General features: G+C 43.9%; 1 protein-coding gene across 1 annotated transcript in view; it reads left to right on the top strand.

The window, feature by feature from the left end:
- Window positions 1–13,523, top strand: part of TMEM260 (transmembrane protein 260) — a gene marked incomplete at both ends in the record, with an annotated part of 28,848 nt that extends 15,325 nt beyond the window's left edge. The window contains 12 exons of the mRNA XM_079537227.1: window positions 2,028–2,141; window positions 4,505–4,684; window positions 6,272–6,312; window positions 6,492–6,575; window positions 6,962–7,079; window positions 7,644–7,816; window positions 8,455–8,626; window positions 9,365–9,513; window positions 10,522–10,698; window positions 11,266–11,319; window positions 11,647–11,737; window positions 13,251–13,523. Of these exons, the coding sequence (XP_079393353.1) occupies window positions 2,028–2,141; window positions 4,505–4,684; window positions 6,272–6,312; window positions 6,492–6,575; window positions 6,962–7,079; window positions 7,644–7,816; window positions 8,455–8,626; window positions 9,365–9,513; window positions 10,522–10,698; window positions 11,266–11,319; window positions 11,647–11,737; window positions 13,251–13,523 (1,626 nt within the window). The remainder of the gene's footprint in view (window positions 1–2,027; window positions 2,142–4,504; window positions 4,685–6,271; window positions 6,313–6,491; window positions 6,576–6,961; window positions 7,080–7,643; window positions 7,817–8,454; window positions 8,627–9,364; window positions 9,514–10,521; window positions 10,699–11,265; window positions 11,320–11,646; window positions 11,738–13,250) is intronic.
- Between the last annotated feature and the right edge of the window lie 3,203 nt (window positions 13,524–16,726).

Raw genomic sequence — 16,726 nt, 5'->3', positions numbered from 1 at the left:
GCCAAGTGAATAGTTTTTTATTATTATTATTATTATTATTATTATTTTCAATTATTTATGACAAGTCTGTTTAATTTCCTATCCATTTAGTCCTGATTCAGTTTTGTTAAGCAAGGGAGGGCCAATTTTGGGGCTGGGTTCAGCCGTGTTGATCCTTGATCCACCTGCATTTTCAGAAGTGCCAAACATTTGAAAATCTGTGCACTTTGCTTAAGGGTTTTGTTGGGACACGCTGGATGGGCATTTTTGTGTTGCTTTACACGTAGAGGATAGGAATGGAAAAAGCAAAATCATTTTCATCTAAATGTTTTAGCACAAAGTTTAATTTTCTGCACCAAAGACTCAAAGTAGGCTGTGAGTGTTCAAGGTTTTGTTGGTAGGAGTGTTATTTTTCCCAAGGGTAAATAAATATGTCTTACAGAAAAATTCATCCAGTCTGAAACCCACGTTTCTAATGAAAAACAGGAATGGCCAATTTTTCTGTCAGTTCTGTGCAGTTCAATGTATACTGTTTCGAAATGAAAACTACCCCCAAAATAATGCCATTATTAAATACAGGGACAATTCATGCTGTATTCACTATTTTGGGAGCAGACCAGGCGGTCGGATGGCTTTACTCACCAGTCTTGTTCTTCCTACTTTACTTTGCCTGAACATCTGATCTCCTCTCTACTTACTGACTTGCCTGCTGTGACTCCTATAAATTGTGTGAATAAAAGGATTTTTGTTGGGCTAACCTAGAATTTCAGGAGCCCACAGTGGTAGTTTACTCAGCTTTGCAAGTTATCAAATAACACGTGTTGTCACTGGCTAGAGAAACCTTGTTTCATCATTGGATTTATTTATTTTTTTCCTATTTTCTGCTCAATTCTGTCCCGAGATCCCTAGAGACTGGACTCCACGGAGATGGAGTTGGCCATTTTCCAAGCTGCTCCTGTGCTTGATGCACCCAGTTTCCAATGGGATTTTCAAATTAGTTGTCCAGAAGTAGTCAGTGAGCTTATTTCCTTTTTTTTGGGTGTCCAGCACCCTACAACTCAACGAGGTCAGGCTACAAACAGCAAGTCGACGACACGTTTCACAGGATCATTAAGGTTGGAAAAGGCCTCCAAGATCACCAAGTCCATGCCCAACCCATTCCCACCATGCCCTCTGCCCACTGCCCTCAGTGCCACATCTCCATAGTTCTGGAACACCTCCAGGGGTGGTGACTCCACCACCTTTCTGTTCCTGATCACTCTTTCTGAGAATTTGCTCCTAATATCCAGCCTGAAACATCTTTAGCAGTGTGTTTGCAGGTCGCCGGTATACACAAAGAATTACTGAGGTGTCCCAAGTCTTTTAGGGCAGCTCTGAAGACCACAAAGGATTTTTTTTGAAGTTATAGCAGGTTTTTCTTTTGACAAAGCAACATCCAGTGTTAAATTCTAATTAAAAGCTACTGGATGATCCCATCTCCACATGAAGGCAAATGCTTACCCCTCACATGCCATTGTCACCTAGTGACTGAAATAAGCAGGACTGAGCAGAGCTTACGGCCACTTGAGGTGGAGAGATGCTTTCTGTAGCATCAGCCTGGGATGGTCAGAGTGCTGGTAACAAAGCTAAGTAATCCTCAGTGAGTACCAGAAATACCCTGCATAGTCTGAACACATTACCTCTATTATCAGAAAACAGGTTCTGAAATGAAATTATGCTATTGAGTGATACTGCTTTTAATTTCCTTTGTTTAGCAAGTTTGTGTGGCCCTGACTTTAGCCATCTGTGCCTGCAGAAGAGGAAAGAATTAATTCCTGTTACATAAAATCATATCTTCATACATAGAAATGGCGTAATTATTTTTACGGCATAAAACTTAACTGAAGTAACCTGTGTTTTTTGTATTACAACCAACCAGTGCTCACAGGTGTGTTTTGTCTCATTCTCTATGTCTGCTGTGGGCTGCATTGATGTTGCTTTGGTGTGTGGCTCTTTTTTTCAAACTGTGAAGAGCAATTATGAGGTGTTTGTTTGTTTTTCCCTTCCAGATCGCCAAACTTGGTGCCTTTTGCTGCGGCCTCAGTTTGTGCAATCAGCACACAATAGTGCTTTATATTGCTTGTATTGTACCTTGGGTTCTCTTCCTGCTCTTCAGAAAGACGGTGTGTATTTTGCTGACTCACAGCTGTTCTAGCTTGCTTTAAGGCACTGGCTTATGACTGGAGATGAGTTGCTCTGTGTTGATTCCCTGGTGGTAGCAAATGGAAGCTGCATTGACTTGTTGTCCATCATTGTGTGACTGCTGCCAGCAAAGACACAAAGAATTAGCAAGGGTGCTGCAGGTGCTGATCTCATGCATTTCTCTTCAGCATGCCCCTGGGATGTGCCAGGTTTGGTTGCCTCCAGCTCTGACACTACTAGGACTGGAGTCCTGCAAGAGGCTCTTTTGGAGAAGGTTCAGAGGGGCGCCATGAGGATGATGGCTGGAGCACCTCTCCTATGAAGATAGGCTGAAGGAGCTGGGCTTGATCAGCCTGGAAAAGGCTGCAGGGAGTCCTCACTGAGGCCTTTTAGTACTTAAAGGGAGTTTATAAACATGAGGGAAATCAACTTTTTATGCAGGTAGGTAGTGATAGGATAAGGGGGAATGGTTTTAAACTAAAGGAAAGGATATTTAGATTAGATGACAGGGATGAGTTCTTTACTGAGAGAGTGTTGAGCTGCTGGAATAGGCTGCTCAGAGAGGCTGTGCATGCTCCATCATTGGAAGTGTGTAAGGCCAGATTGGATGAGGCTCTGGGCAATTTGATCTAGTTAAACTTGATTTAGCAGCTGGCAACCTTACCTGTGGCAGGGGGATGATGATCCTTGAGGTCCCTTCCAACCCAAGCCAATTCTATGAACTCTCAAGTGAGGCACGTGGCTTGTGCCAGCTGGAGAAGACCAAGGCAAATTTGACCTTCAGTGGACAACAAGCCCTGAAGTGGTCATATGTCCTGGAATCTCAGAGTAGTTGGAGGTTGGAAGAGACTTCTGGAGGTCATCTCCTTGTTCATTGCAGAACAAGGAGACCTTTTTGCATATCTGGCTCAGGAAGGTGATGTGCATCCATCTGGATGAGGTTCCATGATAACATTTAGGGACTTTACAATGCTCTTGTCAGATGTAGGTGGTCTTCTGCAGATGGCTTTGTTGGGCTGGGTGCAGACATGTTGTAGGAACTCTACTCTAAAAAGTACTGCATATCTCAAAAGATTTAGTACTAATATCACTTTACAAGTGGGCCAGAAAAACCTCCACCTGTACCCTCTGCCTTCTACCTTTAGATGACAATTGGGCAGCTTTGTGCTGGGATGCTCCTACCTGCATTTCTACACCCTCAGCCTGACAGATCAGGTGTGGTTCTACACAGTGGCACAGCTTATAGCTAAGCCTGGAGTGAAGTGTGTGAGCAGCAAGAGATAAGATGCAGTTCAGACAAGCTTGATGCAAGAAGTCCTTCTAGCAAAAGCCCTGCAGCCTTCCTGTTTCCTTTACCAAAGTGATGGTTCATGCAGTGTATTTTTCTTCTTTAAACAGTTGTTTTTTTTAACCAGGGAGGTGCACAGACCTCTGTGATTTCCAGCAGAGAGAATGCTGTTGCAATGTAATGTTCCTGGGAAATACTTTAGACAGTTCAGGAAAGCATGCTGCAGAAAACCACCTAATAATAAGGTATTTGATCAAAACCAGTGCCTTTCAGTTAAAAATAAATTCAAGAAGTAGTCAGTCTTCTAAAGAAATTTTGGCCACCAACTTTATCAGGCTACTTTCTCTGTTCTGTAGGTTGTTGCTCTGAATGCTGAATGGTGTCTATTCCACATAACCCCAAATTCTGAACAAGTGTTTGATTGACAGGACGGTGGCTAATGATAAAGCAAGCGTGCAATATTCTAGGGTGGGATTTTCCAAAGCACTTAAAGGAGTTAGGCACAGAAGTCCCTTTGAAAGTCTTGTCTTCCTGACCCCTTAGGCAATCTTGAAAATCCCACCCCAAAAGTTGGCCTATCCAATTTAGCCAGTGTAATCATGATAAAGTAAATGGCAAAACTGACTCCTGATGATGGTGATGATGTGTGTAGTTGTACTAGAGCAGCATTTTTTTTTTGCCAGATGGAATACCAGCCAACTCTTAATCGCTGCAAAGTGGGTTATCTCAGCCTTGCAGTGCTTCAGCCATCTATGCATGTCATGCCATGATTTAAATGTGAAAGATGCAATGAGTATGATACTCATGAGTCCTAGCTAATATTATTTGCTTCACTTAAATTTCACCCTGCCATGCAAAGGAGATCAGTTTGATGCAGTTTCCTAGTAATCCACAAAATCATAAGGTTTAACATAGCATTTTGTAGGGACTTACTATAAATTGAGAGATCAGCTCTGTGTAAATATATTTGATGTTTTTTCTTTATCTGTTCTTGAAGTTCCAGCATGATTAAACTAAAATAAACATTGTTATGCAATATGACATATTTTGGTGCAGGAATTGTCCCTAGGCCATTTGCTGAAGTTGGGTTTATGCTTCTTGGCTGGTTTGCTGCCTTATCTCTATCTGCCGGCTTCGTCCTACCTCAATCGAGCCCGTTGGACATGGGGAGACCAGACGACTTTTCAAGGATTTTTGACCCACTTTCTCAGGGAGGAATATGGGACATTCAATCTGGTAAATAAAGATCATTTTCTACAAGGCTTTCTTTTGAGTAACGCGGCAGCAGAACCTTTCTGCTTGTGGTGTTAAATAGCCTGGAGGTGAAAAAATTGAAGATTTCTTTAAAAAATAATTTCCTGAGTTTGACCTTTGGATCTGTCTGTTCTGGGTGTGGGTTCGATGGCTGGGAAAGCAAGACCTGATCCTCTTTGTCTTTGTAGGATGAGCTGTGCTATTTGCCAGGGGCTGTCCACATGTGTCATATTTATAAAAACCCAAAGACCAAGTCTTGCTAGAGAGAGATGGCAACACCTGTTTTGTGTTTTTCTTATTTTAAGACAAAGATTTGGCTTATTTTTTTAAAATCATTTTAAACCCAGCTACTGAAAGAGGCTGCAAGCAGTTTTTCATTGCTTTAACCTTAAAAGAGATTCCTCTAACTTACATCTCAGTAGTGTTGCACTGAAGTGAATGGTAGGTTTGGGAGAATCTCAGAATCGTTTGCTCTGAATTATTCTGTCTGCTTTGTGCTCTTGCAAAGAGAGGGAGATACCATATAACTGTGTGCAGAGTGTAGGATTTGCATCTTTCTGCTCCAACCCAAACTGAGCTCTGGCTACCCAAGGAGAGCAGTGGCCATTTTGTCTCAGAGTTTTCAATGCAGAACGCTGGGAATAAAAGAAAGGCTTGTGTTTTACATAGCATTGTGCTCCTACAGAGATAAGGTCCACCCTCTGAAGGACTTCTGAGACTTCCCTGTTGTCCTGTTCCCAGACCTCTCCTGAGAACTAGGTTCTGTTGGGCAGAGCAATGCCAATGCATACAAATCTCTCGACTGCTTTCTCCATTAGATCTGATGAATTCAAATTGATGTTCAGGAGGCTTAAGGATGGGCCGTGTGTAATCCTGCACCACATTTATGTTGAACTGGTCTGAAACTGGAGCAGTACATGCAGCAAAATCCAAGTGTTTGGTCCTAATGCTGGTTGGGCTAATGCCAGAGCCATCCTCTGACACTTTTATGTTCTTAACTATTTTTTAAATGTAACATACTATTCCATTTTTATTGAGGTTAAATACACCTTCCAGACTTCCTGAATCATACCCAGGGAAGTGATGGAGGCACTGTCCCTGGAGGTGTTCAAGAATGGTGGACATGTGGCACAGAGGGACGTGGGCAGTGAGCATCGTGGGGGAGCGTTAGGGTTGGACTTGACCTTGGAGGTCTTCTCCAAGTAGGTAAAGAAGTAGAAATTGAGGTCCATGAGGTGCCCCCAGTCGTGCACTTTTAGTGGAGCTCACAGCTAAGCCATATGATGTGCTCTGGTCACAAGGTAATGACTTGGGTTCATCTGGGTGGTGAACCATGCAAAAATGTAAAACAAAAAAATGGAGGAAAATTTTGCAGTGAACGTTTGAGTAGTTTGCTGTCTTTGGTTTTGCTTAAGCAATTCCTGTCCCCTGTGATCAGTGTGGTACTATTTGAAAGAGCTCTAGAGCAGCCCTTTACCCTCAGGGTTCTGCAGACAGAAAGCGGAAAGACTTCTCCTTTCCCCAGTCAGTGTGTGAATTTCTCATTTTCTTTCTTTCTTTTTAATCCAGGCCAAGTCCGAGACTCGATCAAGTATGAGAGATATGCTGGTGTGAGTAAAATCATGACTATTCTACTGCTGGGGATTCAAAATCCTGGCTTGTTCCTGTTTCTGGTAGACTCAACCCCAGCAGAACAGGGGTGCTGCCGTACAGCTGCCCTGTTTTCTCATTGCACTGAGTGCAGGCACTGAGTTGAGGGTCATGCAGACATGCACTGATTTCCCCACAGCTTCCAGCTGGAGCAGATGAGGTCAGAGCTGTCGCTTCCTGTCCTTGCCCTGGCACTCGTGGCCTGTTTCAGCGCAGCACTGCGGTAAGTTGGAGGGGAATATTTACTCCCACCTGCATTTCCTTACTGGCCAAGCGTGAGCTTTAGGTGCTTTCTCTGCCTTGTGCCACATGGAGCTATTCTGCTTCCTTGGGCAGAAATTTCAGCAGTTATCCTGTGTTATTGATAAAGAGCAAAACAGCCCTGCACCTGATTACCTTGTGACTCTGTAGATGCCTTAAAAATCTTGAGATCCTGATGGCTGCATGCTCTGAAAAACAAAAGTTTCATAAATTGGAAAAGTAAGGTAAAACCGACCAGCTCCTTGCATTAAACGCATTCAGATATGCAGAGAGACAGCTGTCTTCATGCACATATAACTTTTTCCTACTTTTGATCATGCCACTATAGTGCTACGTTATTTTTTATAGGATAAAGCAACAGAAATCACCCGTGATTTGTCTCTTCGCTGGAATGCTCTGTGTTTATTCACTCTTTTTCGCCTGGAGAGCAAATTTGGATGTTACAAAGCCTCTGTTTCTGGGAGTGGTAGGTTTCACTCTGAAAATTGCTCTGGGGTGTTGGTTTTTGGAAGCAGCCTCCTTCATGCTTTGTTGGCTGTTGGGTCCCTTGCGAATCAAGAGCAGGTGGTTGTCTTGGAGATGCACAGGGTGCAAGCATGCAGCTACATTTTCTGTTCCCTTTTAACTGGGGAAGCATAAATATGGTCTCTGGGTATTTAGATAGATGATGTATGTTTAAAAGGAAGAATTAGGAAGAAGTTTTTCACACAGAGGGTGGTAAGGCACTGGAACAGGTTGCCCAAGGAGGTTATGGATGCCCCATCCCTGCAGGCATTCAAGGCCAGGCTGGATGTGGCTCTGGGCAGCCTGGGCTGCTGGTTGGTTACCCTGCACACAGCAGGGGGTTGGAGCTGGATGAGCACTGTGCTCCTTTGCAACCCAGGCCATTCTATGAATAAAGGAAAAAAACTTCTCCTTTCCTTGTCTCTGTCTGCCCTTCATTTGTGAGCTTTCCAGCTTGGAGATATCCTGCTCCAAAAGTGTAGACTTGCATCCCAAGGAAGCATTGCCACATTGCCTTCTGTCCTAGGTGGAGCGGTTCTGGATGCAGAGCAATGTGGCTGTGGCTGTGCTGGCAGGGCTGGGGCTGGCTGCTCTCACGTCCCTCGGAGGTGCTGTGCTGCAGGGCAGCCGGGTGCTGCCATGGCTGGAGTGGCTTTCTGCTGGGACTCTCATTGCTGCTCAAATTTGGGCCAACTATAGGTAAGACATCCTCTCGGGCATCACCTTCTCCTTCCCATGCTTTGCTTCAAGTTTCCCAGTATTTTTTCTTAGTTTTTCTTTCTTTTATTAAATGAATTACATCTTATAATATAAGGCTTCCTTATTCCATAACCACGTTGAGAACTCTGCAGTGGGTTAGGTAAAAATCAGTATAGTAGTACGGCTGCTCAGGTGGAGCTTGACCAACTGGTGAAGTGTTGAGCTCAGAGGCTCCATAGGCAGAAATCCTTGCTTTGCACAAGGCTCAGCTTAATTAAAAGTGTTAAAAGAGTAGGGAGGGTTTCAAATACTTACTGTGTACTGGCACTTCCGGCTCCAAATCTTTATGTTTAGTCCAAGAAGAAAAATTAGAAAAAAAGATCAGCATTAAGATGAATGCATGCACTGTGTGTGTATCTGTGCAAAACCATAGTGACATCTTGTTCTAGCTTCTGGGGACAGCAGTCTAAAAGCTTCGTGTTTGTATCTTCTAAGTGGAGATGATGCTTTTCAGCCAGATCTGACAAAGGGAAAGGACCTCACCACTGGATGTCTATTGCATAAAATTGTCCCAAACATGGGCAAAACCATGCAAATGCCTGGCTTTAAAATGTTCTTTTTTCATCTGCTTTCTTCAGTGATTGTGATCAGAGCAACAATTACATTGTTGATAAGTTTGCAAAAAACCTGCTGTCCTCTATGCCAATGGGTGCAGTGATTTTGCTAAGAGGAGACTTACCTGGGAACGCCCTTCGTTACCTGCATTATGTTGAAGGAGTGAGGCCAGATATCACATTAGTGGACCAAGAGGTAGGTTTGGAAGGTGATACTGAATGAGGCAACATGGCAGGTATCCAGTTGTTGCACAGGGCTGATGTTTACCTTGCTGAGAAAGCTTCATCCTTTCTGTTTTCAGAAAATTGCATGTTGGGAGCAGTCTGGAGGGCTGAGTGTCAGGCAGCAGCCCTTGGGCAATGGGGCTTTGGGCTTTCTCTCAAGGGCTCTGCCATGTTGGGGCCCAATTCCTGAGGTCTCCTGTGTTATCCTGGTCCACCAAAGGCGCTTTTGCAGACTTATTTTTTTTCTTTTAATTCAAGTGAAGATGCTGTGTCCCCTGGGGTGGTGGTTGTGCTTGTTTTTCCTGAGTAATGGAAGGAGAAGAATCCTCTTTGCAGAAAGGCACAGTTGCATTTCTACGATCACATAATCCTTGCACTTGGCTTTGCAACAGGGTACTGTGATTTGTTGGGGAGCCCTCACCCAATGCCCCATGTCTAACCAAAGCTCTCTTGTGTCTCCTCACAGCTGTAGCTATTTTGGGTTCACGTAGACTTTTTCCCCTCAGTGGCAATGACCGTGTTTCTCCAAGTGGAAGCCACTGATGGTCTGATCTGATGGCATGGTCCCGGGCCATTGCTGAAATGAGAGGAAACCCTTACTGAATAAATGGAATCATTACTCACATGAAAGGCATTTCTACAGCTGCTGGTGTAAAATGGATGGAAACTCTGCTTCTTGTTTTAATTACGATAATGTTTTTGGTGATAGATGATGACCTATGAATGGTATTTACCCAAGCTGGCAAAGCATTTACCTGGTGTTCATTTTCCTGGGAACCGGTGGAACCCTGTGGAAGGAATATTACCTGATGGGACACTTGCTTTTAATCTCCACCATTTCCTCAAAGCGAATAAGCAGTAAGCATTTCTTTCATAATGGAACAGCTTTCCGAAAATCTTCAACCTTTTTGTCTTGAAATTGTTTATGGAACAGCTTGGTGCTGCATCCAAAAGACCAATTTTCTCTACTGACTTCCTCCCCAATGGTGAGATTATTTTTGCAATTAAAGCAAATATCTGTGCGGAAGTAACTCCATCCAGATATAATGTTGTTCAGTGTTGTTGAACAATATTATGTCTTGCTGAACAAGGTATAATACTCTCGTTGTTTTGAGGTAAGTTTGGATTTTAGGAAGGAAAAATAAGAAGGTGATTGGCAGAGAATATTTATGGATATATTTTTTTTCTTTTGCTGACACAATTCGTCACAAAAAAAAAAAAGAAACATTCCTGTGTACTCAAAATGATGATGGTTGGAGAGTAAATTGCTGCAGCTTCTCCTTCCTGAACATTGTGGCCAAGTGATTAGCATAGAATGAATGTATTCCAGGAATAATCATCATATAAAAATAGCTTAGTAAGAGTGGAGAAAGGATTAGATACTCCCATGAATAAGAATAGCATCTGCATTTAGACTAGCTGGGGCGAGCGTGGGGAGGCAGACTAGCAGGGCCAGGTGCCACTGGGACAAAGTGAGCTTCTCCTACTTCTGGCACAGATGTAAGGTGTGACACGGGAGAACATCTCCCCTGGATGTCCCTCCTGCTCTGGTGCACGAGGTGTGCAGTACCATGGAGGTATTTATGTGCCCACAGAGCTGTTCTTCAGAGTGCCCCGGAGACGTTCTGATGCGAGATGCTCTGTGCTGCAGAAAGTAATAGAATCATAGATTTGTTTGAGTTGGAAGGAACTCTTAAAGCTCATCTGGTTCAGCTTCCCCTCACTGAACAGAGACATCTACAGTTGTGCTTCTTGAGACCTGTCTGCTGCACCAACATGGGGTGGGTGGGCAGCTCAAGCACGCGGGATTGCCTAGGGCCTCTGACATGGCTTCACCATTCCTCTCTTTGTTCCTTTTTTTGGCAGTAAAGAAGTGTTTGTCTGCATAGGTCTTCATGAAGGGGACTCAACCTGGAAGAGGAGTTACTCGCTTTGGCCATGGGGTACCTGTGAGAAGTTGGTTCCTTCTGATGCTGTCTTTGACCCAGGAGAGTGGATTCGTCTGACAAAAAATCTCTATAACTGGACTGAAGAGTATGGGAGGTAAGAGGCAGAAGCACAGCTCTGTGTCTTCCTGCTTCCTATTCCTCATAACCACATCCATTGCAGTGTTAAAGAAATTAAATCTGAGCTTTAAAATCTTAATGCTTTATGTTTTGGAACACACGGTATCTCTGCATGTGCTTTTTGTTTTTTGCTAGTGTTAAAAATTGAGATTTCTAGTCAACTGTCAGGTCCAATTCTGATCCTAAAACTTCACTGGGAGCCCAAAACCATTGAAGACATGGGACACCCAGAGCTTTAAATGTTGTAGACTGAGCTATGATGGGATGGTAAAAATCATCTCTCACTTTGTGGATAGCTGGGATGCTGTGAAACACCTGATGTAAACACCAGAGGCTCCCCCTGTGCAGGGAGAGGGATAAAGTTTTATGAATGACTGAGGATCAGCTGAATTCCCTGCTGTCAGAGCTGTAGGCTTCATGACAGGTTTTCTGCTGCCTGGGAGGTCTGTCAGTGCTTGGGTTAGAAGGGATGATTGTGCAGTGAGCAAAACACAATGACATGACATGGATCTGATGGCTGAATTTTGTTTTAATTCCCGTTTAGTTTCAAGCCCTCTTCCTGGGAAGCTGTCGCCAATGAGGAGATGTGGCAAGCCAGGTGATGCTCCTTTGCTCCCCCATGCATGGAAATACACACCAAAGCAGGCAGCTTGATAGTGCATGGCCTTATTGGATCTTAATGTGCTAAACTTCAGAAGGAAAACACTGATTTCATTCACTTAGAGGTTCTGCTCAAAGCATCTTGAAGAACAGAGGGTAGTTTGGGCATACCGTGGAAAGAAATCTCTATCACTGATGACTTGAAAAAATCTTGTTTACTGTCCCATACAATTAAAGAGCTTTATGGACATGGTGAAGACGTGATCAGGAGATGTGAGCTGGTTATATTAAGCAGTTGCTATAAGGTGTTTTCTTATTCTCCTAGGATGAAAACAGCTTTCTTTATATTTGGCCTTGCAGAAACTGCCAGTGTGCCTGCAGAAATGAAAGCACAGCTGTACACGTTGGCATACACTGTAAGTCATATATTTTGTTATAAATACTGTCTGCAGTCTCCATCCTTTTTTTTTTTTTTTAATTCTTTTGACCACATGGAAATATCACGGTGTATCTAGATAGGCTGTCCTGTAATCTGCATTCTCTCTCATTCATCCAAATCAGGAGCATAGCAGATTCAAAGAGATTTGTTCAGGGATTTTATCCATTCCTGCTTGCCCTCTTGGTCACAGAGGATGCCAAAAGCTAACCAGTCAACACCCTCCTTTTGCTATAATTATGTTGTCTGCGCTGGGCTCCAAACCCATGCCAAGAGATTGCTTGTCCTAAAGTCCCCTCTATGCACTTGTCCTCTCTGTCATTACACAGTCTTGCATCTGAGCCAGCAAGTGTAAAATCCGACAGTCTTCTCACTGCAAATTAATTCTGCTGCATTTCACAGCAGAGAATGACACACGTAAGCTGCTGTAGGTATCTCAATAAATACTGCACTGCCAGAGATGCCAGCAGATGCACGAAACGATCAGTGTGTGTCAGCAGAGAGGAGATGTTTTATACCCCAGCAAACAGTCTGTAAATCGCTTCCTTTAAAGTTTTGCCCATTTTGCTGTCATTTTTGCTGTTCTGTTCCATGAAGTTCCCAGGCATGATGTTGAGCTTATCAATATTGCCACTTAGCAAATGCTCCCAAGCAAACTCTTCTCCTGTTAAGGAAGATTGAGGGATCTGGGCTTGTTTAGTTTGGAGAAGAGAAGGCTCCGGGGAGACCTCATTGTGGCCTTTCAGTACTTGATGAGAGTGTATAAACAGGAGGGGGAACGGCTGTTTGTGAGGGTGGATGGTGATAGGACAAGGGGAATGGTTTTAAACTGAGACAGGGGAGGTTTAGGTTGGATATTAGGAGGAATTTTTTCAGCCAGAGGGTGGTGAGGCACTGGCACAGGTTGCCCAAGGAGGCTGTGGATGCCCCATCCCTGCAGGCATTCAAGGCCAGGCTGGATGTGGCTCTGGGCAGCCTGGGCTGCTGGTTGGCGACCTGCACACAGCAGGGGGTTGGAACTGGATGAGCACTGTGCTCCTTTGCAACCCAGGCAACCCTAGGATTCAAACTGCTCACATCCTGTTGAAGGTGTCTCAATCTCCTGGAACACTGAGTCAGTGTTTTTGCAGGCACAGCAGGGAAATCCGTCTTTGCCCAGTCTGGTTCCCTCTTGGGAAAGGGCATAATGTGCTCTGGGGTTATCTCAATTTCTCAATTGTCTGTAATGTTTCTAAACAAACAGCTGCTGCACAAAATCCCTGGATTTTGGATTCACACTACCACACATCACATGGCAAACACAGAGTGAGTTTCAGAAATGCTTTGACTCTGGATGATGGAGACATCTTAGTAGCATCTGTTCCTTTATGGGCAGTTCTGAAGCACTGTTAAGAGCTGTTGGTCCCCTTTGTTTGCTTAATTTGTCCCCTTTTTTTCTTTCTTTCTTTCTTTTGTTTTTTTTTTTTTTTTTTTTTTTTTTTGCCATTTAACAGTCCTACAAAGAAATTGTCAGCTCTCATCCACGTCACCCAGTGAACTGGCACAAAAACTACGCGATAGCCTGCGAGAGGATGTTGCGTCTCCATCGGGTGGGTGAGGACCCTGAGGCATTGCTCTCCGAAACTGTTAAACATTTCCTCCTCTACACCCAGAAAGCAGAAGATGATCCCCAGCGGCAGGATATCCTACAGGCTGTGAACCACCTCCAGAAGGAACTGCAGGGGCTGAGGGAAATGAAAGCTGAGCTGAAGCGGCAAGCTGGGTAGTGCCTGTTCCACTGTGCCCCTTTTGAGGTGCTGAGGATCTCGACAGGTCCAGAGCTTTGAGTTGGTCACAGACAATGTGAGAATGTTGGGAAAAGGTGACAAAAAGAGCAGAGGGTTCTGCAGGAACATACTGTTGTTTGGTATCTGATTGCTGTTGCCAAATGAACAGTTTGTATGTGAAGAAAGCTCAACACAAAATAAAATGCGGTGTTTCAAGAAGAGAGTTTCCTCCTAAAGGCAGCACTGAGAAAATCATTTAGATCTGTTTATGGATGTTTATAGATGGTTTATAGATGCAAAAATATATGTTTTGCCCTTAAATATTGCTGCTGTTGTCAAGCAAAGAGTTTTGCTACATTTTTCCTTAGACCGTGTGTCTGTGCATTTTTACAGTCATGGGGCAGCATGGGTACGTGGGTTTCCATCAGGACAAGCATGCAGGATGGAGCCCTTACAGGAGCATGACTGTGTGCTGTTTCAGGTGCCCTCCATGCCCTGGCTGTGCCTCTGTGGTGCTGCCAAAATGACCCCCTGGGAACAAATGCAGCAACTGGTGTGGGGTGATGGTGTTGGTGGAGACAAACCCAGCTCACTGCAGGGAGGGCTGTTTTCATTGCACTGGGATTTTATGCTGTGATAGACTTCACTGCACTGGTTTTCCTGTAGTGAGTAATTTATATTTTTCTTCACAGACCAGCGTGATTGTATGCAGCAGACATGGCATCTCCTGTGCAGTGTGAGTCTGGGGTAGGGAGGCTGCAGTGCTGACATCCGTCCTGCTTTCCATTCTTCCCCAAAGGCTAAGGAAGACTCAGTTCCCAAGAGCTCAGCTTCAAATTTTCCAAAGAATGACATGAAATAGCTTGTCTTTCAAGGTTCTGTCAGTTAATATGTCTTAGAAAGGCTTAAAACAGACACTGAACTCTGGTGGTGTTACTGGAAGTGCATGTTTGGCAAAGTTTTTGTACTTTGCTCCTCCATCCTCTGAAATCTCAGCATGGTGGTTTTATGGGAGAGAAACTGCTGTCGGTCCTGGGGTGCATTTGGGTTAGTAAACTTTTTGGAGAAGGCAGAAGGATTTCTGTAAGGATCACATTACTGGGTGGCTCTGCTGGGAGCTTTGTGGGGATGCTCTCTTGCAGAATTTGGTGTGTAGTTTGAGTGCTGGATGTGTTGTGCTTTGCACATGGATAGGGGCGGTTTTAGGTGCTTGTGTAGTCGCTGAACTTAACAGATCCCTTCAAGAGAAGATGACTTTTTTGTTGGTCCCTCTAACTCATTGTGGGAAAACTTGAGCACTTTCATTGAGTGCTGTATGTATAAAAATCAAACTGCTCTTTGGATTCTTTTATTTTTTCTTTGTTTTTCTCCCTTTCATTCCAATGATTTCCATAGCAATTCTCCCCTGTCCTTCTACGAATCAATTCCTGTCCAAGCAGCAGATAAGAAATGACCAATGAAAAAGAAAAATAAAACTCAGGCTTGTGGGTTGCAAAGGGGAGAGTGAAGAAGAGCGGTTCAGGGGTGTCTTTTTAACTCTTTGTGTTGTAATTGACTACATTTCAGGTCGACTGTTCCTCACTTAAATCTCTTCCTTTTTGTCAGTTCCTGCAGAAGTGTTTGTACAGAGGGAGAGAATGTCATACATTCCTCCATGCAGCTTTCTCAAGGCTGACTTTCTTCTCACTTCTCAGAATCAGCCCTTCAGGCTGGCAGAAAAGCATTAGGAATCCAATTTTTGAGTGCTTTTGTTACCTGCATTATTGAGAATCCATTCAAGCAAATATATTGAGCCAAGAGTTTTCTTTATCTTGATTCGATGCCTCTCCTTAGCTGCATAGTCTTGAAATAATTGGCAGCTTTTGTGAATTCTACTATCTGCTTGGGAGAAAAGAGGGGCTCCACAAAGGTATGTAAGCTGCAGTCTGCTTCAAGTGATGTATCACCGTGTATTGTAAAAAGCAGCAATGCAAACTGCAAGCAGAACTTTCCCACCACATGCATTCCCAGGTGTGAGCAGCAGTAGAATTGTTGATGTTTTTTTTTTTTTAGGGAAGGAGACCAGAAATGCTTGCATCTGTGAGCGCTGCTAGCGTATGAATTGCACGTGCAAACACGGGTGGCTGTGCTGGATGCTCAGCTGGAAGGTATCACCGATGGCAGATTGCAAAGGTGAAAACGTTTAACGGAGAAGGAAGTGTGAGATTTCCTCCTGTGAATCTGTTCCAATTAGATTTGCTGGTGCTTTCAGACGAAGCCCTGTGTGTTAGTAAGCCCGTTTGCTGAAAGGCAGTGCTGAGGGATGCTGGCAGAAGTTTAATTTTTATCAGCTCCTCTTAGGTGGCACCCCTAAGTTTATCAAACAAGCAAAGCTGATTTGCTCTTCGTTAGTCTCAGTTGCATGCGTTGGTTGCCAAGTAAACAGGATTTTGCATTTTCCTAATTACTTTCATATTTGTGTTTTACCTCTATTTGTTCTCTTGCAGAACCAGCCCTAATAATTAGTCAGACTCCTGCTGCCTGGGCCTTAAAAAAAAAACAGTGAAGGGAGGGAGACTTCAGAGGGCTTTTTCTCCCTTATAAATTCATTTTTTGTTACAAGCATCTTTTTATACATATTACTAAAGGGAGCGCGCTAAGAAATGCAAATAATAGTTCTTTATTTTATTATGACAGTTAATTAATAGCAACCTGTTTTAATGAATAAAGTCACTCAGAGTCCTTCAGCACTTCCTAAGAGGAGGCCAGAATCTGTAGGGATCCTTTTTTTCCCCCCCATTGTATAGCTCCTAGACTCCGTGCGCTATATAGGGCCTGTATAGAAATGCTCGCTAATGAAGAGGGAGGGCGAGGAACTTGTCTGCATTCAAAGATCACTGGTGAGTCATTCAGCGAGAAAAGGCCCCTTGCTAGGAATAGTCACAGTTCCGCGGCATTGTGCTAGCAAAAGGGTTTGATCAAAGGTCTCCTGCGGAGCTTGCATGGTTTCCTTTCATACGACGACCATAATTAAAACCACTAATTCTCTTTTAAAATGCTGCAGGATGCCATGTAGGCATCTGTCTGGAGTGTCCTTTGTGCTGTCGGGAGCTGTTAAGGACCAGCGCCGAGGGCTTTTCAGCGACATGCCAGTCAGGAAGGTGATTCGACATAAGGGTGCCTCTGAAGGCTTGACAGGGCCTCGGCTACACAATCCGCGCTGA

The sequence above is a fragment of the Tetrao urogallus genome (assembly GCF_951394365.1).
Source record: "Tetrao urogallus genome assembly, chromosome: 6".
NCBI lineage: Eukaryota > Metazoa > Chordata > Aves > Galliformes > Phasianidae > Tetrao > Tetrao urogallus.
Note: the sequence above shows the minus strand (reverse complement) of the source record. Positions and strands in the feature narration are given on the sequence as shown.